At 55.4% G+C, this 23067-nt stretch overlaps 1 protein-coding gene across 2 annotated transcripts in view; it reads left to right on the forward strand.

The window, feature by feature from the left end:
- Window positions 1-945: 945 nt before the first annotated feature.
- CCND2 (cyclin D2) overlaps window positions 946-23067 on the forward strand; it is a 36943-nt gene continuing 14821 nt past the window's right edge. Inside the window, exons 1-4 of one of the 2 annotated variants that reach the window (XM_022577337.3) lie at window positions 946-1442; window positions 3211-3426; window positions 6016-6175; window positions 14579-14727. In XM_022577337.3, coding sequence (XP_022433045.1) covers window positions 1248-1442; window positions 3211-3426; window positions 6016-6175; window positions 14579-14727 — 720 coding nt within the window. In that variant the 5' untranslated portion in view covers window positions 946-1247. The remainder of the gene's footprint in view (window positions 1443-3210; window positions 3427-6015; window positions 6176-14578; window positions 14728-23067) is intronic. The other variant, XM_089920155.1, reaches the window with a different exon arrangement.

The following is a 23067-nucleotide window of genomic DNA, read 5'->3' on the forward strand; positions in this document are numbered from 1 at the left end:
TCGCCCCTCTCCCCTCCTCCTCCCGGGCTATTTCCTAGAAAGCTGTATCAGTGTGGCCACGCTCGGCGCAGGCACCTCGGGCGGCTTGTCAGCAGAAGCAGGGCGAGGAAGCGGGTTTTTCCTGCGTGGCCGCTGGCCGCGGCGGAACCGCTGGTAGCCCTGCCCCCGGCCTGCGGCGACTCGGGGCGCCTCCCCGCGTCTCCCAGTGGCGCCTGCGGCGCCCCAAGAACGGGATGGTTTCTGCTCCTGGGTCACATTCTATCACGTCGGAGAAGCGCCCCCTCCCTCCGGACACTCACCCCTCCCCCCCAACACATCTGCGGGGGGGGCGGGGGCGGGGGTTGGAGTGGGCGCCGAAGTTCTGGTCCCTTTATTCGGGTTTTGGAAACAGCTTCAACATGATCAGGAACATAAATTTCAGGGACATAACCTTTTTCTCTGGGTATGCGAAGTTGCTGTTTTCTCAGATCGCCCTCCCTCTTTCTCACGTAAGGGATCTATTTCTCAATTGTCTGAGCCCACCTCATCTTCAAGTAATCCACCCGTCATTCCTGGATCTTAAAATACATGGGCGGTAGTATTAGGATCAGTTTTGAAGTAGCCAGAGTCGGAGGGTCGTATTTTGGCAGGATGCACCTACAGAATGTGCGCAATTAGAGGAAATAAGTAGGAATCGGTGGGGTTTTTTTTGTGGGTTCCCCTCTCCGAGGCCCCTGGCTTGCGGGGCTGCATAGAGGGAGAGGGCCTCGGAGAGCTAAGGAGAGGGGGCCGGGGGGCGGGGGACCGCGTTTGAAGTTTGGTCGGGCCAGCTGCTGTTCTCCTTAATAACAAGAGGGGAAAGGAGGGAGGGAGGGAGACACTGAGAGGAGGAGGGGAGGACCGGGAGGGGAGGGAAAGGGAGGAGGAACCGGAGAGGGGGGTGAGGCGAGAGGGAGGAGAAGTAACTGCCCAGCCAGTTTGCGTCACTGCCTCGGAGAGCAGAGAGCAGAGCGAGCTGGGGAGAGCAGACAAGTTTGAAGGGGAGGGCAGGCAGAGTCGGCAGCCCCCGGGGCGCTCCTCTCCCACCGCCCATCCCTTTCCCCTCTTCTTCCCCAGCTTCCCTCTCTGCCCTTCGCTATTTCCCCGAAAAGCCCTTACTTAGCCAAAGGAAGGAGGTAAGGGGAATCCTCTCCCCTCCCCCCCTCCAAAAAACCCCCCAATTTTCCAGTCCGGAGATCGCAGGGGCGCGAGTGGGCACCCAGCTGGCCATGGAGCTGCTGTGCGGAGAGGTGGACCCGGTCCGCAGGGCCGTGCCGGACGCCAACCTGCTCCACGACGACCGCGTGCTGCAGAACTTGCTGACCATCGAGGAGCGCTACCTTCCCCAGTGCTCCTACTTCAAGTGCGTGCAGAAGGATATCCAGCCCTACATGCGCAGGATGGTGGCCACCTGGATGCTGGAGGTAGGTCTGCAGGCAGGCGCACCGTCCGTCCCCGCCCGGACCCCAGACCCCACGCGGGGACCCTTAACCTGCGAGAGGGCAGCCTCCGCGCCCGCCTCCCCGCTGCTGCGCGAGAGGTTACCCCGTGCCCTCGGCGAGACGCGTGGCTTCCTTTCTGTTCCTTGCGGGGTGCAAGATTAACGGGGGGAGGGGGGAGGAGGGAGGAGGCAAATCTGGGAGCAGCGAGGCTGTCCTGGGGCGGGGGTGGGGGAGCATCCCGCGCGCGGGTGCCTGCCTGTGGCTGCCTCCTCCCCCCCCCAAACCCCGACCTGTCTTTTGCGAAGCCGAGGCTGCTTTCGGTGCCTTGAAGAAGGGAGTAGGAGCGGGAAGCCGGGACCCCAAAGTTAAAAAATCAGCCCCCCCACCAAAGGCCAGGGCAAATTCGTCCTAGCCTCGGATACCCCCCCCCCCCGCCTGTGGTCGCGACTCCGCGTTGGCACTTAAGGGGGGAGGGCGGAGGGCGGAGGGAGAAGAGAAACGGGGAATTCAGGAGCCCCGGAAGTCACACTGAAGAAACGTGTGTTTTCGGGGAACCCAAAAGAACCACTTCTTTCCCCTCGCTCCGAACCCTTGCGGAGCGAGCCGTGTGCCCACGTCTGCACGGCTCCGGACCTGCCGTGGTTTCGCCATGTTGCTTTGTAAACTCGGGGTGGAGAGGCTGGAACGCGTCGCCCGCTCCCCGTCTCACCCCACTATCCCGGCCCCCCACTTCTGATGGCGCCTTCGCCCCCGATCCCCCCCTCCCTCACGAAGGTTACTTACGTTTCGGCCTTCAGTTTCCTGGGTGCGGAGAGCTGGGTGGGGTGGGAGGGGGGAGGAGGTGTGTGCAGGGGCGATAGCGGGTCCCCCCCGAAGGAGAGGCCGGAGCTCCCCGCGCCTCTCTCCGGCGGCTCCCCGTTCTCGTCTGTCCCCCAGCTCTTCGCCACCGTCCCCGGCCTCTGCCCTTGTGGGCCGCGGCCGGACACTCCCGCCGCCGCGCTCACCCCTGCAAGTTTCCCCCTCGGTATCCAAAGCCCCAGGGGTCGCGGTCCAGACCTTCCCGGCACCCCAAACCTCCGTTGCGGGTAGCCTGGGTCCTCTGTGGGGTTTTCACGGCGAAAGGTCTTGTCTGGGGTATTTCCTCGATTTTTAATTATTTTTTGAACCCGTCTCCCCTGCCCCGACTCCGGCCGCCCAGGCTGCGCGGCGCTGGCTCCCTCCGCCCTCCCCCCGCTTCCCCACCTCTCCCCACCCACCCCCCCAAATGCGGCGCCTGGGCCGCGGGGACTCCCCCCGACAATTTTTTCAATTGTCGGGAATGATAGAGCAGGGTCTGGGGGTCCGAATGAGACCAAGAACGAGACCCCCGGAGCCTCCAGAATATTTTTATTGATTTTTTGAAAAGATGACGAAATCCAAAAAAGAGAGTGAGTGAGTGCGAGCGAGCGGAGCGGTGAGCGGCCCACGGGGGCGGCGGGGCCGGAGCTGCTGCGCCCTCGGCCTCGGGGTCCTTAACCCACCTCTCCGGTGAGTTTTTAGGCTCCCGGGGAGGACCCCAGCGCGGATGGCCATTCAGATTGACCCCAATTTCCTCGCCTTCACTCTGATCGCTTATTCTACTCCCCTCCCCCTCCCCCCCGACAAATTCAATATTTTTGTCGTTTCCCTAGATTGTGCGGTTTCCCTTTTTTCCTCTTTTCCTGATACTATGGTCTCCCCCGACCCCGACCCTGTCCCACTCGTGTCATAGGTCTGTGAGGAGCAGAAGTGCGAAGAAGAGGTCTTTCCTCTGGCCATCAATTACCTGGACCGCTTCTTGGCCGGAGTCCCAACTCCGAAGACCCATCTGCAGCTTCTGGGGGCCGTGTGCATGTTCCTGGCTTCCAAGCTCAAAGAGACCATCCCGCTGACCGCTGAGAAGTTGTGCATTTACACGGACAACTCCGTCAAGCCTCAGGAGCTGCTGGTAATGACTGCCTCCTTCCCCCCTGCCTTTCTGCTGTCCCCTATCCTAATAATATACTTTGATGCCACTGCTCCCAGAACAAATCCTTAGGACCCCAAATTACCCATCACTGAAGTTTTCACATTTCTGGGAACTCTTTAACACGACGCTCCTTGCGTTCCTACTGTGTGCTGGGCTCTGTGCGAAGCGAGGCTCCACCCGTGAATAACGTCCTCGCTCAGGGAGGTTTGTGTTGGTGAGATTCATTTGCAGCGTGTGCGCGCCCGCTTACGTATGCAGAGGAGGCATGAAACACAGTGATAAAATATTTTAATTAAATTCCAAATTTTCAATCGCTGAATTCCGAGACAGAAATCAACCTCTCACATGATTCTCAAATACGCGTGTGGCATGTCTCCTAAGAACCGGGAGTTCAAAGGTAGGTCTTAGGCACCTCTTAGGCACCTCTTAGAGTCTCAAGATACCCACACATAGTAGCTGTTCACTTAAATACCACCTCATTGGCTTTTGAGCAGAGTCAAATTGGGCCCTTTGTCAGAGGGTTGGGAGGCCTGAATTCCTGTCTCCGGTGGGGCTGTTACCTCTACATAGACACGGGGTCCTGTCTGGACTCTGGTTTCCTGCCCGCAAACCTTTTTCCCACCCGATAGGACTCTTTGCCCCCTGTAGCTTCATACTTAAGACGGCCATGTGGCAGCAGCGTGGCATTGGTTGGGTGGCTCCAGAGGCCCACCTTCAGTGATCTGCACAGCCTATCTCCCAACTGTTTGGAAAAGGGGCCCCCTCTTGCCACCCGCCCTCCCCCTCCCCCTCCCCGCTGGCCAGGACTGCACTAAGTCCACAGGGCCCGGGACTGGCTGCCTGAACTGAGGTCTTTGTGAGAGGCCTTCCTCCCTGAGGCTGTGCTGCCACCTAGCGGCAGACATGTGCAAGGATGGGGAGGAATCTCCGAGAATGCAGAGGGGCATGAATGACCTCACCTTTGAACAGTTGCCAGATTTCAGCTGCTTCTGGTTTGCTCCGAGAGGCCCAGAAAGGTGCTTTCTTCTAGGAGATCTGCTTCCTTTAATAATGGTACAAGTCGAGTGGTTTATACTCACATTCCCCCGTGAGAAGGAGAGCTGGAATTTCAAGCCATCTTGGAAAACACTGACTGTTCAGTAGCCTATCTGGGTTTTCACCGCCAACCTCCCGTAAAAAACCAAGGCAGACTTGAAGGCAGGTAAAGAGAGCATGGTTAAAATTGGCATCCAGTTATATTTCTCACGGGAGACGAGGAAAACGAATCTTCCTTTTGCTTCACTGTTTCAACATGATGGGGGACTCGGGTATGTTTCAGAGCACCCCAATTTTTTTCCAGGGGCTTGCCAAGCAAATTTATACTGCTGCAGACAAATCTGCCTTTTTCCAGTCTCTGTCTCTTTATCCCAGAAGTTGAGAACTGGAGGAGTCCTCCTATTTTACCAACAAGAAAGCCGAGGCCAGGGAAGGGGAGGGAGTTGGCCCAGACCACACAGCCAGCCGGTGCTGTGGGTCGCAGGCAGAATAGGGCTCTGGTGGCCGGCTTGGCAGGTGGAAGACAGTCGGTATCTTGGGGTGAATGGGGGAACGGACTACACTGGTAAGCTGGTCGCTCATTCTGCTGATGACGATAGATCGATGGGCCTGTTTTTCCCTCTGACTGCACGTAGTTTTAAGGCTTTCTCTTTGGCTTGTTTCCCTTTGAGCACAGTTCCCCCCAACGTATCCCAATAAGGGAGAGAAACAAGGTTTTTCACTAGGTGGGTTGCTGGTGAGAGGCCCACAAGAGACAGGGTTGCACGGTGCCAGCATTTGGGCTGCGGGCTTCTATGACCTTGAACAAGGACCTTCACCCTGCCCTGAATCACCTCCAGCTGCACAAGGGGGTTGCCAGTGACCATGAGGTCCTTCAGTCATGGTAACAAAGGCCGGTGAAACATTTCAGTGGAAGGGTGCCCCGTGTCTGAGTATCATTTCCCAAGATTTCTGCATTACGTGTCATGGGGAAAGTTTTAGCAGCAGAGAGAAAAATGGCACTTTTTGGCACCAACTACGAGCAAGCTAATTGGTTGCCAAGGATTTGGGCCAAGAAACCTAATTTTGAGCTTTATTCTGTGTACATCATTTTTCCACGAGGATTAAAAAGACTATTAATCTGGTGATAGATATACAATAAATTGCTACCAAAGGGCTACAATGACCTTGGCGGTATCTTACTGTAGATTCAACCTTCTGGGTGGGCGGGCAGAAGCATTCCCTAGAATGGAAGTCAGGGTTGGGTGTGGGTCGGGGAGCTGGAGAGGCAGAGAAATAGAAGAAGGTACCATCTTGGCAACAGCTACCTGGGCGCTCATTATTTTCAGTGGCGCCTGACCTTTGAAGCCTAAGAAGAGCCGTCACCCACTTCAAAGCTTTAGGGCCACTCTGATAAATGGCCCCACCTTCCAATCTAGCTGTGTGTCCTAATGAGAATCGTTATGAAGACTGGTCTGGATGCCAAGCCCCCAGTCCCGGATGCCAGGTCAGCCTGTGGGTTTTATACTCTTCCCTGCCTCCCTCCGTCCCCAGGAGTGGGAGCTGGTGGTGCTGGGCAAGTTGAAGTGGAACCTGGCGGCCGTCACCCCCCATGACTTCATCGAGCACATCCTTCGCAAGCTGCCTCAGCCCAGCGAGAAGCTGTCTCTGATCCGCAAGCATGCTCAGACCTTCATCGCTCTGTGCGCCACTGGTAGGAGCTGCTGGAGCCCAGTGGGGGCCGGGTGCTGGGGAGGGTTTTTGGGGGGGGTGGATTCAAGGGGAGGAGGACCGCAGCCCTAACTTCCAGGGATTGGGGGGTCGAGGGGAGGGGGTCCCAAGTAATCTAGAGTCCAAGGTTTCATTCCTGGGCTGTTTCTTCCTTTATCTCAGCTGGTATATTTTCTCTCTCTGCCAAACTCATAAATGGTTTATGAGGACAGGTGTGGTGAGGGGGAAAAAAAAATAGCGCCTGTTAAAATATTCTTTATGGTGTCTAAAGTGCTCTTTGAAGATTATATATACTGCCCTCTGGTTGTGTTTCAATCTTTCATCTTTGGAGGAAAAGGATGGCTTGGAGATAAGCCCAAGAGGAAATTTGGAGGGGGGCGGGATGCAAATATAGGTCCGAGGAACGCTGTCAAGATAAATACCGCCTGCCCTGATAAGTGGTCAGGGAGGCCAGAGGAATTCTTTTGGCTGCAGGGCATTTACTGCCTTCCGGCAGCTCCGGGTGAACATGTGGGGTTTTCAGCAAGGACTGCTTCCTGCGCCTGGGCTCTGCTGCCCTCCCTCCACGTGTTGGGGTTTTGAGTGCAGCCTTTTTAACGCTGCAACCGCTTTTTCATGTTAAGAGCTCTACACCCACCCCATTGATCCTGCAATGGATACATAGTCCTCGTTGGCCCGTTTGCTTTGCAATTAACTGATAAACTAAAGGCAGTGGTTTGATACCGTCTCATCACACTGAACTTTGGCCAGTTTCCGCCGTCTTCCCCCTCCCCCCATCTTTTTCCCCCCACCCCTAACGGTAGTGGCCATGGGAGAACCTCCGGACCCATCGTTGGCCAGGGTAGAGCGTCAGGAGTTCATATTTTCACAGTCAGAAGTGTTAGGGAAAGAACTTCCTTGGGTGGACCTTTCCCCCCTGCCCCGGGTGAGAGGGCGGGGTTCACGGTTGCCAGGAGCGTGTACTGGAATTGCAAAGGTGGGCCTGGGGCTTGACTTCTTTCAGTATCTTGTTACGTGTTAAGATGAGCACGTTATCTGCAATGTAGTGTACGTGCCCTGTTCACAGTCAAAAGGTCGGGCTTTGCTACTTACCAGCCCGCGACCTCTCTGAACCTTAGCCTCTTCACCTGCAAAATATGCCTGTTGACACGTGACGCTCCTACAGCCTTTTCAGGTGGTTAGGAAAACGGACATCAGAAGAGAGATGATGTACAAGGAGGTCCTTCGTCAACCAGGCAAGGTGTAGGCGATGTGCCCTGCTACCGAACGTGAAAATGTCTCCGATTCTGAGTTTTACTGAGTGGATACGATGACTTTCCTAACCCTGACCCTGCTACCCCCATCTGAGTTTAGCAGGACGGCGTGCTCGGCCTTTGTGGGCTCAGATGCAGGGTCCAGCCCCCCCACTGTGGATCCCAGAGCAGGCTTCCTGTCCCTGAGCTTCCCAGATCCAGGCCCAGCCTCGTGGAGTGTCCGTGCCCTGTGCCCTTCCTGCAGCCCTGGGGGACCATTCTTTGCCCGTGATTCTTGCTGCCCTGCACACCGTAGCCCTTCTTCTGCTTCCTCCCCTTCTGCTGTCTGGCCTGGCCCCTAGAGGTCAGCCCCTCATTGACTTGTCATTTTGTCTCCCAGGCCCCGCTATCCCTTCCTCTCCATTGTCATGATTCACTGTGGAGAAGGGGTCAACCAGCCCTTTTCTCTCTAGGACAGCTGACCCCTGACCCTGCGCTCCCCCATCGCCCAGCTGTCGATAGCCAGCGCTCTGCTCTGACCTTGTCTCTTGACGGACATATCTTTAGGGGTCCATCTGCCCACTCCCCGTCGCTGATCTCTGACTCGGGTCGGGAGGGGGGGTGGAGTGACCCAGGCCAAAAGCAGATCCCCGGATTGCCTAAAGGCCCACGCTGAAAAATTGGGGATCCCGTCCGCCACTCCTGGCCTTCTTGGCCAGGTCCTTGGGGCAGCTGCCACGTTTGGGGCCCGAGGAGGGAGCCTGGGATTCAGGGGCAGGGGATAGAGGTCTGAGGGGAGGCAGAGGAAGTCGGGAAGACTGCCCTTTGAGAGAGGAGCTAGCGTGGGGCAGGGGCAGGGAAGGATGGGAACAGGAACACCTCCAGCTGGGTACTGAGCGCCACGTGTGGACCGCTCAGAGCACAAGGAGGGTTTCACACGTTTCTGGGTCTAGAGGGGATGAGCCTGTCTGAGAGGCATTTCTTTCCCTGATCTGCCCTTGAGTGTGTCTGCATGGCCGAGTCACGTGGCATCCCGCTGCCTGGGGTTTTAGGGCCGTGGCCCTGACAGAGTAAAAGCCAAGGGGCTGCTTTTCTTGAGGGGACCACCTTCCGGCCAGATGAGATGCCTTGTTCTGGGGCCAGGGTGTGTGCGCAATGGGCGCGTGCCTGGGACAGGCCGGCAGGTAGCAGGCACGAGTTGCAGCAGCACAGGTCCTGCTCCGTTCCGCCCAGGGATCCTGGCCTTTCGGGGGCAGCCGCGACCCTGGGGCTGTGTGGCTAGTTGAGGGGGAAAGCTGCTTGTGAAAGAGCTGGCGGTGGTCCCGCAGTCCGTGGAGAGTGCCTGTGTGTGAAAGGGGAAGACGCGGGAAGGGCAGGGCTGTCAGTCCTCCTTCCGGGGGCTTGAGGCTTCACATGGTGGTGAGACGGAGAGAGGTGTCCTCTTCCCTTCCCAGCCCTGAACAGCCTCTGGGGTGGAGACTTCGGCTGGTGCTGGTCAGTGGAGGCCATGGGGTGAGGGGGAGCCCTTCACATCCGCCTTCCCTAGAGCTTTGGATGCTGGGCAGCTCACTGTTCTTACCATCCGCCTGGTGCCGCTCTGATGGCAGAGCCCCCAAGTCTGCCAACGAGGAAAGAGACCATCGGGATGACTCAGGATCGCGCCGGCGTGGGGGAGATTCCTGACGCATGACATCATGCTGAACAGATGACTCCAGTTAGTTTAGAAGAGCCCGTGGCATTGAGTTTGAACTTGGCGCGGGCGGGGGTGAGGGAGGGGGTGTTTAGCCTCCCTTCCCACGGCACCCCGCATCTCCCTCTGTGCCTAGGAGCCCCCCACCCCGAGGTGCTGCCCTCAGCTATCCAGGCTCCCTGGGCCCCAGGGATGGTGATACCCCAGAGCTTCCCCGTCCTCCTGGCTGTACCTGGACGTGTCTCGCGACGCTTCATCCCTGGTTTACAGCCGGACAGTGGTGGCCCAGAGAGGGTCCACGACTTGGCCCCTGATCCAGAAAGGGAGGTCTGCCTGGGTGGTTGGAAGGTGGAAGGAAGAATGGAAAGCCCTTTCCATCTGCGACCCTCTGAGTTCCCTCCACCGAGGAGCGGTCACGGGGCCCCAGGGAAGAGGACTGTTGAACCGGGAGTCTCAGTTCTTCCATACGGGCAGCTTGACAGGGCCCATCTCACTTCCCACCAGGCTGTAAGGTGCGTGGGGAGCAGGCTGAGGGTCCTCGTCCAGCCCCCCACCGGCTCTGGCCTTTTAAAGGCCCACCTGAGGCAGGTTGGAGGAGAGGGAGAGAAGGGCATCCCTGATTCTCTTCCCCTCGGAGCGAGCGCCTCTCGCCCCCTAGTGGTGAACAGAAGCACAGTGGTCACACTTGCCGGTCAAGGCCTCGGCCACCATAGTCAAAACAATGGGGATAAAGCCACCCCCAGGGCCGTGTAATCTGTGGTTTCAAACCCGCTTAGCTCAGAACGCTTCCTTCAGTGAAATCTTAACCAAGTTGATGAACGTGGAGCAGCTCTTCTGCCCTTGTCCAGATTAAGGAGCCCAGTGGGGCCCCAGGAGGTCCTTGGGTGGTGAAGCGTCTCTGCAGGATCCCACAGGGGGCTGGGGCCACAGACGGGAGGGGTTTCCATCTCCTGGACTCCTGAGCCAGGGCTCCTTCCTTTGGCCTTTTCTCCGGCCTCTGATGGGAAAGATGGCCGTGTATTCCCAGTGGGGCGTGGGCGGTGCCTCTGAAGAGCTCTCTACCTGCTGGTGAGTCTCAAAGCGCAGCGTCCAGATGCCTCTCTCCATCTTAAGCCCAGGCCCGGCATCAGACGTTAGACAAGTCACTTTACCTCTCGAGATTTCATCGGTTCACCCGTAAAAGGGAGTGTCTTGAAGCAGGTGAATTTCACCTTGTTCTTTGCTAATTCCTTGCCAGGTAAGCAAACAGTAGGAACACTGCCTGGGCTGGTCGGTGGAGAAGGTGGAGGTCAGGTCAGGGCTGCTGAGCTATGGGACCTGTTCCTTGGTTCTGGGTGACCCCAGCTGAATGAATAGTCCGACTTCTCTCTCATTCCTTGTGTGCTTGTGCCCTCTTTCCATCCCCCTGTGAGGCCTCAGCTTCCCCCACTGCTGACAAAGCAGCAGGAGGCAATGGGGACACGATGAGGCCGGTTCTGAGAGGGAGGGAGAGAGAGAGAGAGAGAGGGAGAGCGAGAGAGCGCGAGCGCGGGAGAGTGAAAGAGCCTCAGGGCGGCCAGAGCAGAGCCCTCGTTCTCCCGGCCTTGCTGTGCAGGACCTGCTGTTCTGCCGCATCCCTGCAGTTGCTGAACAGAATCTCCGACAGTCAGAATTGCCCACCCCGATCCCCCAGCGGGCCCCTGGGGTAGGAATAGTGGGGTAGTGACAGTGATGCTGCTGGTGGGTGTCGTGGATTGTTTACCAAGAGCCAGGCACTGTTCTCTGAGTTGAATCCTCAGAAGTACCCTATGAGAGTATAATTATTATCCTTATGTGTAGGTGGAAAAATGGAGGCTCAGAGAGGTCAGGTAACTTGCCCACCTTCACGCAGCTGGTAGGTGGTAAGGTCACCAGCCTCCGTGGCCTCCACCTTCCAGTGCTTGGAGCTGCTTGGCCCAAACCCTTCCCACCTCCTTTTGGGGAATCCTCCTAAGTGTGTGTCTCTAATGCTCCTATCCACGTGGGCACCTCCCTCCTTTCTTTGAGACATTTCTTTAGAAGTCACCTAGCCATTTAGATCATATGTCCCGTGTCTTGGGGGAATAATCATGGTGCTGCCTGGAACAGGGAGGAACACGTCGTAACTCGATCAGAATGGGTCCCTGCTCAGCTAATTGCCTCTCACTCTGGGGGGCGGGTTCTTAGGAGGTCACACACACTTCAGCTTTCCAGGTGGGTAGCTGAGGATGGAGATAGACCCTCACCCCTGAGCACACCTTCAGCACCAACATAGAGCTTGTCAGCGTTTTTTGACCAAGAGATTCAGAGATTTGGGAGAGATCGTTACTTTGTATTTTATTTTTGCAAATAGCGTTTCCCCCACTGGATGGTGGGGAAATCTACATACATCTTTGTATTCTCCTAATATCCCCATGTGCATGCATGTTGATGCATTTCTATTTACATATTTATGGACAATTGCAATCTTGATCATAGCACGTGCTCATGAAGCCTGATTTTATTTTTGCCCCCTCCCTCAAGTAAATATTGTGAATCTATCCATCCAGTTCCATAGCCAAAAGTTTAAGGTTTCCAGAAATGGCTGAAAAGGTTGGATGGAACTTTCCACGGGTGAGTGTGGAGGTTAGCTAACAAGAGCTAGTACAAGGACACGACCCTTCAGATGTTTTATTCAGGTGTTTTTCTCTCTGCCATTTCCCCTGCCAGCAGAGAGGGGGTGTCCCTGGGTGTGGTCTTGGGGCAGCCCCTGAGGCCATGCAGAACTGCTCCGATGGAGAGAGATGTCTTGTGACTTTGCTGCCTGGCGGAAGCTGTGCTGTGTTCTATTGTCTCTTCCTTATTCTTTTCCTTGAGAGTCGTTTTTACTCCAGAGCCTTAAGTAAAAAGCCAGTTAGAGCCGGAAGGACCCGAGAAGATTAGCCAGCCTACCTACCGTCTTCCAGCTTTTTGGACCTAAACCATAAAGGAAGAAATGCATTTTATAAAGCAGATCAGGATAACTGTCAGTATACGTCAGATGGATACAAATGTTTCTTAAGACAGTATTGACTTTCACTTCTTGCGTTACTTCCTGATACTTTCTATTCTAACATTTTGTTCAACTCAACAACAACAAAAAATGCTGGTCACCACCTACCAGTGAATTTCATGACCCTGTACTGAGTTGCAGGTGGAGGTTAGAAAAACTCGTTAGTTCGCTGCTCTACCTCCACCCTCCTCATAGACAACTGGGACTCCAAGGGCTGGGAGGGAGGAAGTGACTCGTCCAGGGTCCCACGGGCTGGACCTGGCTTTGTGGGAGAGCCGGGCAGTTGTCGGGGCCCTAGAGGGGGTCACTGCCCTGCTTCTCAGCAGCGCCAGCCTAGCTTCCCTGGCCCTGCCGGTGCTGCCCAGAGGCTGCCGTGTTCATGCAGCCCTTGCTCCCCAGTTCTGGGGGGCGGGGCAGGGGACAGTGTCCCTCGGCATTTTCCCACAAAACGAGAAGGGAGGTACGATCCTCTCAGCAACCCCAGGACCATCCATCCACACGCCCTGACTGCCAGGATTAATTCATTTGCTGGAAGTGGGAGTTGGGTTTGCAGGCAGCGGGATGCAAAGATAGGCGTGTGTGGGCTATGCTTCCTGGGCTGAGGCCTGGGGCAGGGGGGGCTGGGGATCCCCTCCTGCCCTGCCCTTCCCTGCCAGCTGCTCCCACCCGGGGCCTGTGTGGGCCCAGGGCCATGGGCTGGCTGCTGCCTCTGCATTGTGAATGTCCCCGGGGGGAGCTAACGAGGTTACTGGGCAGAGAAACACTCCTGTGTGACCCCATGCGAAGAGACCTACAGCAGAGCGGGAGGCAGGGAGGCTGGCTTCGTCACTGTCCGGGGACAGAGAAGAGGCTCTGGATGAGTTAGAGCACAGCAGGCTTTGGGTGGAATGGCGTAATATATATACATCCCTCGAGAGGTGGAGATGGTGCGTGGGCTAAGAACAGAAGGCCATGGAGAAAGACAGACAGACGGCCAGACCTGCTGTGTTCATGGGATTCGGCCAGGAGGGGAAGGGTGTGTGCCTGGTTGAGCAACCCAGCGCAGTTTCTGAGGACGCCATTGACCTGATGTGGACGGTGGGGTCACTGATAGAAGTGCGTCCTTGGACTATGTTGATAGAATAGCAAGAGGGGGAGATAGTAGGTTGAACTGTTTCTGTAGGTTAAACGCGGTGCTTATGCTGGGAATGGAAGTGTGACCCACGGCTTCCCTCTACAGCAATCCCCCTCCCTCCAACTTTCCACTTCTACATGCAGTGAATTCACTGGGATGATAGCAAAACTAGAGAGAACCCTTTGTGGAAGATGCTCTCCACTCCGGGGCTGCAGTCAGGATCAGGGACAAAGCTCTCACCTCTTTCATCTATCAGCACAGGACAGGGTGAGGGCAGTGGAGACTCAGACAGCTCGGTTTCTCATCCACGACGTTAAGGTACTGATTGTACACAGCTTCTGTGGCTGACGGCTGGATCACACAGGCTGTAACGAGTCAGGTCCTGGCCGTGTCGGCAGGTGGGAGCCCTTAGCAGCAGGAGCAGGGCTAAGGGGTGTGTATCCTTACCTCCCTGCCATGGACAGCAGTGGCCGATTTGGTTGCCGGCCCTTCTGGGGGACACCCCCCCACCCCAGAAGAAACTGGTGTTTGGGCTCCCAGGCTGGTACACAAAAGCATCCTCTGTAGTTGCTCTTGGAGAAATGGAAAATGAGGGGGTTCGAGCCCATCCAGTGTATCATCGTTTTTCCACTTGTCTCTAGCAAACCACTCTTTTTTCCCCAGCAATAAAATGGGATCTTCAGGCCTCAAAGCCATAAAATCTAAAGCAAGTCGCTCCTCTGATTAGGACGGCTAATAGTGGGAGTGTGATTGACTTCCTGTCCTCTCTTCTAACGTTCTGAGGGCCCTTGACGCTGGGTAGAAGTGGGGAATTGTGTGAAACTTGCCCCCCAGCACCCGCCCCCCATGGCTGCTTTTCCCACTTCTCTTGCATGGCCCATGGGATCTTAGTTCCCCAACCAGGGATTGAACCCGGGCCCCCTGCAGTGGAAGCATGGAGTCTTAACCACTGGACCACCGGGGAAGTCCCATCCTTTTCTTTTTTTTTCAATCAAATCATCTCTTTTGTTCTGAGCCGTCTCAGTCCTTGATGCCTGTCCAGAGAGTATGGCAGAGTCACGTCAGGGCTGTCGTCCTTCCTAAGATTTACCTGCTCGTACTTCCCCCTCCTTCGAACATGTGGAGCCCTTGGCTTGTGTCACTTGTGTAGCACGTGGGCTGTCTTGTCTGTACTGGTCTCAGACCTCCCGTTCTACTCAGTCTCCTCCTTTTAAACCTGGAACCGCCACGGTCACGGGCAAATGAAGGGCGTCTCGTGAAGGAAAGACTTAGGAGAGGATGCGTCCGTGGGGGTCCTGACCTTCCGCCTCTCGTCCTCGCAGACTTCAAGTTCGCCATGTACCCGCCGTCGATGATTGCAACTGGAAGCGTGGGAGCCGCCATCTGTGGGCTCCAGCAGGACGAGGATGTGAGCTCGCTCACGGGCGATGCCCTGGTGGACCTTCTGGCCAAGATCACCAACACCGACGTGGTAGGTGGCCCCCATCCATCCTCTTGGCTGAGACCAGGCCTCTCTTTCCTCAGCTCGGGGAAAGAGACAGTTGGTTCAATGAGGAGGTGGCAGAGGTTCTTTGTTGCTGTTGGTTTCTGTTTTCTAAGATCGGCACCCGCGGTCCTACAGAATTCAGCAGGTGAGGCCTCACGTGCCATCAAATAGAGAAAAGAGCTTCGCAAGCAGAGACAAGGGGGGAGGGAGGGCTGCTGACCAGTTTCCTGTGTGGCCCGGGCTTCCCCATGGGTCTGACTTGTCGCCTGTTGCTTGTTTCCATTTATGTACAATCCTTAGCCTGCCTCTCCTCCAGCGTGGAGCTTTCTTGCCTGCTCACGGGCGCTGAGGCTGGCAGGCAGGGCCCGAGCGAGCCCCTCCTGCACCTCAGGGCTTGGGAGACGGAGGGGCCCCCCACCATCAGGAGGCGTCTACCTCCACAGACCTCTCCACCCCGCCTGCCTCTCACTTCCCTTTAGTTCAACGTGATGATGGATTAAAAAGCACTCTAAAAAGAGTTAAGTGCCGTACAAATGCAAGGAACTATTATTAGCTATAGATTTTTCCATTCTGGGTGCCCTGTGGACAGTGCAGAGGCTGGAACTCTGGTTGCCAGCATTTGGAGCTCCTTAGAAGAAGAGAGGTTTGGGGGACAGCCCAGGGTCCAGGGAGGCTCTGATTCAGCTAGCTGGAAATTGTGGTCCTTAGAAGGTTGATTCTGCGAGGTCAGAGAGGGGGAGAAGCCGGGGTCACCGGCCTGGGACCAGAACCTGGAGGCTCTGACGCCCAGCCTGGGAACCCTGCATTCCTCCCTCGCCGCAGCTCCTGGGATCTTTTTGTTTGAAAAAGACCTTTGGTTTAAAGCCACTTGAGAGAGGGGTGTCAGCTCTGAGGCCCCTCTCAAGTCACCATGGAGAGGCTCAAGAATGCAGGGGAACTTTGTGATGACCCCCTCTAGATGGTCAGGGGGATTCTGAATGCCCTGCTGTGGGCATATATTGACTTATAAGGGATAATGTGGTTTACAGGCCTGGGGCCGGTGCCTCCACCAGGGATGCTGGGCAAAAGGGTAGATGTCAGCACGCCTAAGACTGCAGTTGGCTGGCCTCCCCCCCGACCCCCCCCAGATTTTGCCTCGGCCTTCATTACCATCTCAAGGACATGGCACAGGGAGGGGTTCTCCTCTGAAACAGTTCTTAGAGATGCTTTTCAAACGCTGGCTCCAAACAGGCTTCCGAAGCATGGTTTCCAAAATATAGATGGAAAAGACCCTCCAGTGCAGCTTCCTGGGAAGAATGCTCTTCAAATCCTCTAGAGGCAGATCTTGGACGGAACTTAGCATTTATAGAAATGATATGCTTCCCTCCTTTTCTGAATATCTCCTATTAAGGCTGCCTTGCCAAAAGGACTCCCAACCCGCTGAAGACCAGCCCCTCCTCGACCCCCGGGGACAAAAATGTCAGTGACAAGTGTTTGATTCCCCCCACCCCACCCCCCGCCAGCATAGTAACCTCCTTCGGATATTTCTAGATGTGCCCTGATGGGCTGATTGTCCCACGGGGTCTCCAGCTCTCTCCCGCATCTCTCTGTCACCCGTTACTGCAGGCTTCAGATGGACAGAGGTCGCTCCTGGGGTGCCAGGGGAGCTCGTGGGCTGTGCCTTGCTTTTCAAGTCCGCAAACCAGTCTCTCGTTTCACACGGGAGACACTGCTTGCCCCTTTCAGATACTATGTAGCCAGGCCATCCTAGTCGCTGTCAGACTGGGTCAACTAGACACAAAGCTGGCTTAGAGGTTCCTTCTAAAAGTCACCAGCTGTTGAACGTGCCTCGTTCTCACCAGTCGGCCCCGGGTTAAACATTTTAATGTGAAAAACCAAGCATGCATGTACCACTGTTTCAGAGGACAGTTGGAGAGCTCAGGAAGTTCCCAGCTTACCTCGGGTCCCCAGAGCCGCACTCCCACTCTCCCTGGGGACGTCCTCGGTGCCTCAGCTGTTGTGTGTGCCGGACTTCGGGCGCTAAGTCCTCCCACCCATCAGCCTGTGTTCTCTGGAGAGCTCTTGGTGCAGGCTGTCACCTTGTGAGCGAGGCCCGTGAACAAGCAAGGCACAGACAGCGTGGAAGAAGTTGGGGGGTGGGCGGCACACGGAAAATAAAAGATGAGGTTCCTGTCATCAAGGAACGTAGCGATTGTATGGTGAATCCACGGTAAAGCACGTAAAACCCCAGCAAATGAAGATCAAATGAGTGGATGCTAAGCAGGTGTTTGGAACTAGACGTGCAGTAGGAAATCAGCCCTCGGGAAGGAGCTCTCCGGGCCTAACGTAAAATGCAGAGTAGAAGCCATCACTTGGTGGTTGAAAATGTCCTTGGGTTGGAGAAAGAAACTGTGGTATGTGCATGCCATAGGACATTATTCAACCTTAAAAAGAAATGAAATTCCGATACATGCTACACTATGAATGAGCCTTGGACGTGTTAAGTGAAATAAGCCAGACACAGACAAATATCGTGGGATGCCACTTACATGAGGTCTCGAGGCCCCTAGACGTAGTCAAATCCATAGAGACAGAAAGTGGAATAGAGGTTCCCAGGGCCCAGCGGGTGGGGGAGTGATTGTGTAATGGGGATGGAGTTTCCGTTTGGGAAGAAAAGTCCTGGAGAGGGTGGTGGTCTCACGACACAGTGAATGTACTCAAAGCTGACGCTGTACACTTAAAACTGATGAAGTCGCTCAGTGCTGGGTGGTGTATATATTGCTACAACAAAAAGTTGTAGATACCCACATAGACATAAAATGTCCTTGGGCCACACTGAAGTGCCCAGGGGTTTGCGTTGAGCCCCCCTCCCACAAGGAAGCCCAGTGCCCAGACCACCTTCTGCCCTATGGGCCCTGGTGCATGGGCAGATAAGAATCGGGAAGTGCCGGCCTTTGACCCCAGAGTCCCTACAGTTGTGTGCTAGCCCCGTGCACCTTGCACCTTGCACCTAGAGACCTGGGCCAGCTGACGGTGTCCTTTTTCCGGGGATTGTCAGAGATATGACTGTAGAAAGAGGATCCCCTCTTTCTCCCCTGAAACAGCCAGAGCCATCTCTCTGGCTCTCTGGCCAGCGGCAGAGAGCTTTGATAGGAGGGACCCACGCGGCCCTGAGAAAGCTGCTCTCTGTTGTTTGCTCTGGTTGTCAAAATAAACCGGAACGCTTCATTCCAAAGAGAAAGCTGAGTGAGAAGCCTGACAGTTTTACAGGGAATAAAAGTCTCAGAGGGTGGTGTATTTTAAGTACTCTTTCCTTCTACTCCTAAGTGTTGCTAAAAACAGACACCAGCCAGAGAGGCCATTCTGGCTTTGGGGGAATGTCTACCGGGGCTTCCGTTGCCAAGGGTCCGCTTGCGAAGGGGGGGACCGACTGGGCCACTTCCCTGGCAGAATCGGGGTTCCTCTTCCGTCCCCTCGGCATCCTGCTAGAGCTTGGTGCCAGCCTTTATCTCCCTGTTCACTTGTATATAGACTCTTTTGAACGAGACCCAACTTTGACTCAGCCTTTTCTCCAGATCCCCTGGCAGAGTCATTGGGGAATGATGTAGGGAGGGCGGGGGAGGAAGGAAGGGGGACAAAGGCTGGGCAGGTGGGTTTCAAGTGTGTTTCTAGTGCTTTGGTCTCCCCAGGTCTTTTGGAAAAGCTAGATAGGTGTTAACATTAACAATATGTCAGGGTCCCCTGAGTTTTACCTGACTTTATCTTAGAGCAAGTCACTTTGTTTTCACGTGACACCATTTTCCTAAGTCACTAATGAACAAGTAGAATTGGGGCTCACGGGCCATGAAGATTGGAAGTTACTGGAAGGTATTTAACAGGACAGGTACAGATGGGAGTCGTCCTCTCATTACATGTATCCTTTTCTACCTAGATTACACCAAAACTGTCTGTTGCCTTCTTTCTTCTTTTTTTTTTAAAGCCTTTATTGAATTTGTTACAATATTGCTTCTGTTTTATGTCTTGGTTTTGGGGCCAGGAGGCCTGTGGGATCTTACCTCCCTGACGAGGGATCGAACCCACATCCCCTGCATTGGAAGGCTAAGTCTTAACCACTGGACCGCCAGGGAAGTCCCTTGAATTCTTAACTATGGCCCAGGAAGATTCCAGGCCATCCGTCCCCTAGGGTCATCCGCAGCGCCAGGGAAGACTCGATAGTGACTGCATGTCAGAACCCTAGGGTCCCCACCCTTGCCTTGGTCCCCGGAGCCCTCACAGCACATCTTCTCCTGAGGGCACCCGTGTCCCCGAGACTGTCCTTTTGCGCCACGAACAGGGCCTGTGGTCAGAAGCCCGCAGGAGAGTCGCTGGACGGGAAGCCGGGGGCGGGACGGCAGAGGAAACAGAAACGGAGGCCGATGCTTCCCGCCCCTGCTTGAGCTCGAGTTTTGCCGCGGGCCTCATTTGGTATTCAAGGAAATAAGCCCAACAGGCTGTGAAGAAAGGAAGAATGAGATAGTTTCCTAAGTTGTCTGTGCCTGAGTTGGCCGCGGGTCTGGGGCTCATTCAGCCCTTTGTGCCCCTGTTGAGCGCAGTGCGTGTGTGGTGACAATGCCGTGATGCAGTGACACTGGAGGCTGATGGTAGCAGTTCCGCAGCCCATTCAGAGGGCCGAGGAGGGTGCGGGGCGCGGGGCTGGAGCCAGCACGCGGAGGAAGTCGGGCCGGGGAAGGAGCCGGGCATCACAAATGCCGCTGTCAGGGCTCCGGGCCTGGGGTGGGGGGGGGAGGGGCCCGAGCATCCTCGGGCTGGAGGCCTGCCCGACCCCCAGCACTGTGGAGTGCCACCTGTCCAGGCTGACAGACGAGCATTATGGCTCTCCCTCTAATCAGCTTAATTTGGGGCATCTCGACACAATGGCTGGTGCTTCTGGAGGCTGCGGAGAAGCAGAGGGCCCGGAGCCGCGGCACTTGCCGTGCACGCAGCATCTTTTCATCGGAGGCGCTGTCGGGGGTTTTCCAGGCCGCTTGGGCTGTGTCTCCCTTTCTCGGAGATTCTCTGCTCTGTCTTTCCTTAGAGCCCGGAAGAGGCAGAGAGGCGCACAGGGAAGACGGTTCTGGAATTGGAGTCTCGCCCTTTGAAGGCCAGGGATCCTTTTTAACTAGGTGTGATTGGGGGAGGAGCCAGCTTCGGGTCGGCTCCCTAGCTGTGAAGTGGGCGCAGCTGGCTGTTGGATCTCCAGAAGCCCCCCAGAGCCCCCAGTTCTCAGATCCTATAAGGATCTGTGTGTGTCGCCTTAGAACTCCGCCCGTGGACACATGGCCATCACTCTCTCCAGCTTTGCTTTGGGTTCCCTTCAGGCTCTGCAACTTGTCCCCCCTTCTGTTTCCTTCTCTGGGCTTGGCCTCCTCCCTTCCTCCAGATCACCCCTCCCACCCCAGTCTCCCCGGCGCTCTCCTACCCGCTCGGGAGATTGGGAGCCCCTCCGGCAAGACCGGGGCCGGGTGGACTGGGTGGAGGGGCGTGTCTGCTGAGGTAGGGGCACCAGCCCGCCCTCCCTCGGACCTCACTTTCCACCAGCTCACAGGAAATCCACACGCTCTTGGGACGCCCAAGAAGGACTCCTGCAATCCTAAAGGAAGGTTTAAAATGCAAGGAGTGAGCTCTGTTTCCAGGAAGAGGGATGCCGATTTCCTTCCTGCCACTGTCAGAGTAGAACTTGCAACATCCTTTACGCAAGACAAGCTCTTGCCCTTAAGTAGGTTTTCATCTAGCCGAGAGCGAGAGGTCCCCGCAGTTGAAACTCAGATTAGGACAGCCAAGTCATGAAGCAGTGGAACCAGGGGAGGGTTAGACGGAGACCCCAGAACGCTTTCCAGGAATGAGGGACACCATCGACCCACCGAGAGCTTTAGCGTCCTGCTGTCACAGCTGAGCCTATGGGCTTCAGGGTCCCTCGTTTCTGGGGGAGCTGCTATAGTCGTCCCTTTTCCCTTCGAGTAAGAGATATCAAAGAGGAAGAGCTGGTCATAGTCAGGAATGATTTAGATTGAAATTCAAGTGGGACTGGAAAAATCAAGAAAGGAGAGTTTGTGTTTTATGCGAAATCTTTCTTCATTTTATTTGGGAAAGCTGTTTTTGGCTGGAAGTTACATAAATATGACATTCGACGCCTGTGTTCTCTTGAAGTCCCGTAGAAGTCACTGCCCAGTGTGCCAGCCCTCCCTGTAGGCCTTTCTCAGAACTGTTCCTTTAGGGTCTAAGGCTGCTGGGAGGGAAGTCTAAATACCGGGAACAGTAGGAACATGGGTGACCCAAAGGGAGACTGTCTGTGTCCCCGAATCAAATTCTTTAGCTCTCCAGAGCCCGGTCTCCCTGTTTGGAGGACCATCCATCTCGGCTGCTGGTGTGGCTAAGGCAGTGATGGTCACGGCATCCTGAGTTTGTCGTATTATTGGGGTGGCAGATGTGCTGACCCAGAAATAGAGCCTTGGGGAAGGAAAGTCGGACAGGATTGGCCAGGAGCTTCCTCAGGGACAAGCCAGAGGAGTTTTGACTGTCGCCAGTGTTTACGTTGTTAACCTTGTTCTTTAAGATTAATTGTTTGAGATCATAAGGCTTTCGGGTCCTCTAGTGCCTTCCGCTGAAATGCAGGTGCCCTTAGAAGCATCCTGCCTTTAGCCTTCACCACCGAGCACCTTCGTGAGTGGTGAGTGACCAGAAGCACGGCCACTGCAGGACGGGCCTTGGAGGAGGAGTGCTGGATGGGCAGAGCAGGCAGTGGGCGAGGCCCGTCAGCTTCTAATTCACCAGTTAGGGGGTCAGGCAGGTTAGAGGACATGACCAGGCGAGGCCACAAGCCAGTCTGAGAAACATTGGGTCCTCAGTGGCCAGTCCCTGGCTCTTTCTCATTGGGGACGGAGAGCTCTGGGCCGGGGTACGTCTGCCCTGCTGGACGCTCCATCCACTGTGCCCGCTGCACTGCCCGCCTCACCTGTCCTGAGCAAATGCTCGTTCGTACCTCGTTTCAAAGAAATCTCAGGAATTCTTTCACCGTCCAGGATGGACTTCTTTCTGTTCATAATAAATGATTGTCGTGTGTTGAACTTAGCACTTTGTCCAAATGATCTCAGTTGGTCCTCCGTCTGTGAGCGTTTCCTGGGCCTTATTTTACAAGTGGGGAAACTGAGGTCAGAGAAGGAAGATAACTTAGCGGCTGCCTGCAAGTCTGGTGGGGCGACAGCAAATACCCCTGCCTTCTAGTCACTCTTAATTCATTGCAGGTGAAATTTCATCTCTGCCCTTAGTGCTCGGTCTGCCATTGCTCCCAATGTTGAATTTCATACGAAGCTGAAATGGATGAGAGATGAGAAAGGAATGGAAACGGTGTTCCTGAGAACCCCAACTTTATTTTTAGATCTTGGGAGAACAGAGATAACGCTTTGGTGCTCGGCAAACAGTAACCCCTGGGCAGTTGCACGGTGAAACAAGCACAAGGGAAACGTACATTAAACTGTGGAAAGACCCGGGCAGAGTGGATTTAACATATTTTCCATGTGTCTGTGCTGCTTACGAGGGCACAGGAAAGCAGGCTTGCCAAGGAGAGATGTTGGGAAATAGCTCCTAAGAGCAATTTCTTCAGCTCACCTCCCACTTGCTACTACCAACCACCATCCCTCCCTAGGGACACCCACGAATTGCCGCTGTGTCCCGTGCCACCCAGCTAACAGAGACACCTGCCTGAGATTAACACATTGTGCATCTTCCCGACCAAATACAGACTAATATCAAAGCAATGCTGCAGGGTTTTTTTTTTGCCTATTCCCAAATTAGACGGCTCTGCAGTCGCTCTGAGGGTCAGTGTAGTTCAGTCCATTCTCTTATCTATCCCTTGGGTAGTCTAGTGCGGTCACACTGTCTGTACGGCTGGCCTTCCCCTTTTCCTTCTCACCTCCCAGTGTCCCCAAGCGGGAAGCATCTCGTTGGCCCTTGGATTACCAGGCACCGTGTGGCCACAAACGGCTGCTCATCTTGGCCAGTGGTGCGTAGGTCCTGTGCATACAATTCACCTGGGCTTCTGCTAAAATGCAGATTCTGATCTGACTGGTCTGGAGAGGGATGAGGTCCTGCATTTCTTTTTTCTTTAATTAATTGATTAGGCTGCATCGGGTCTTAGTCGTGGCCCTTGGGATCTTTCATCGCAGCACACAGGCTTGTCTCTGGTTTTGGCGTGTGGGCTCCGGAGCGCGCGGGCTCAGTAGTTGCAGCACCGTGGGCTTAGCTGCCCCGCGGCCTGTGGGATCTTAGTTCCCCGACCAGGGCTCAAACCCGCGTCCCCTGCATTGGAAG

The sequence above is a fragment of the Delphinapterus leucas genome, chromosome 11, assembly GCF_059928025.1.
Source record: "Delphinapterus leucas isolate spDelLeu-1000000601 "Yukka" chromosome 11, BTC_Dleu_Yukka2, whole genome shotgun sequence".
Taxonomy (NCBI): Eukaryota; Metazoa; Chordata; class Mammalia; order Artiodactyla; family Monodontidae; genus Delphinapterus; species Delphinapterus leucas.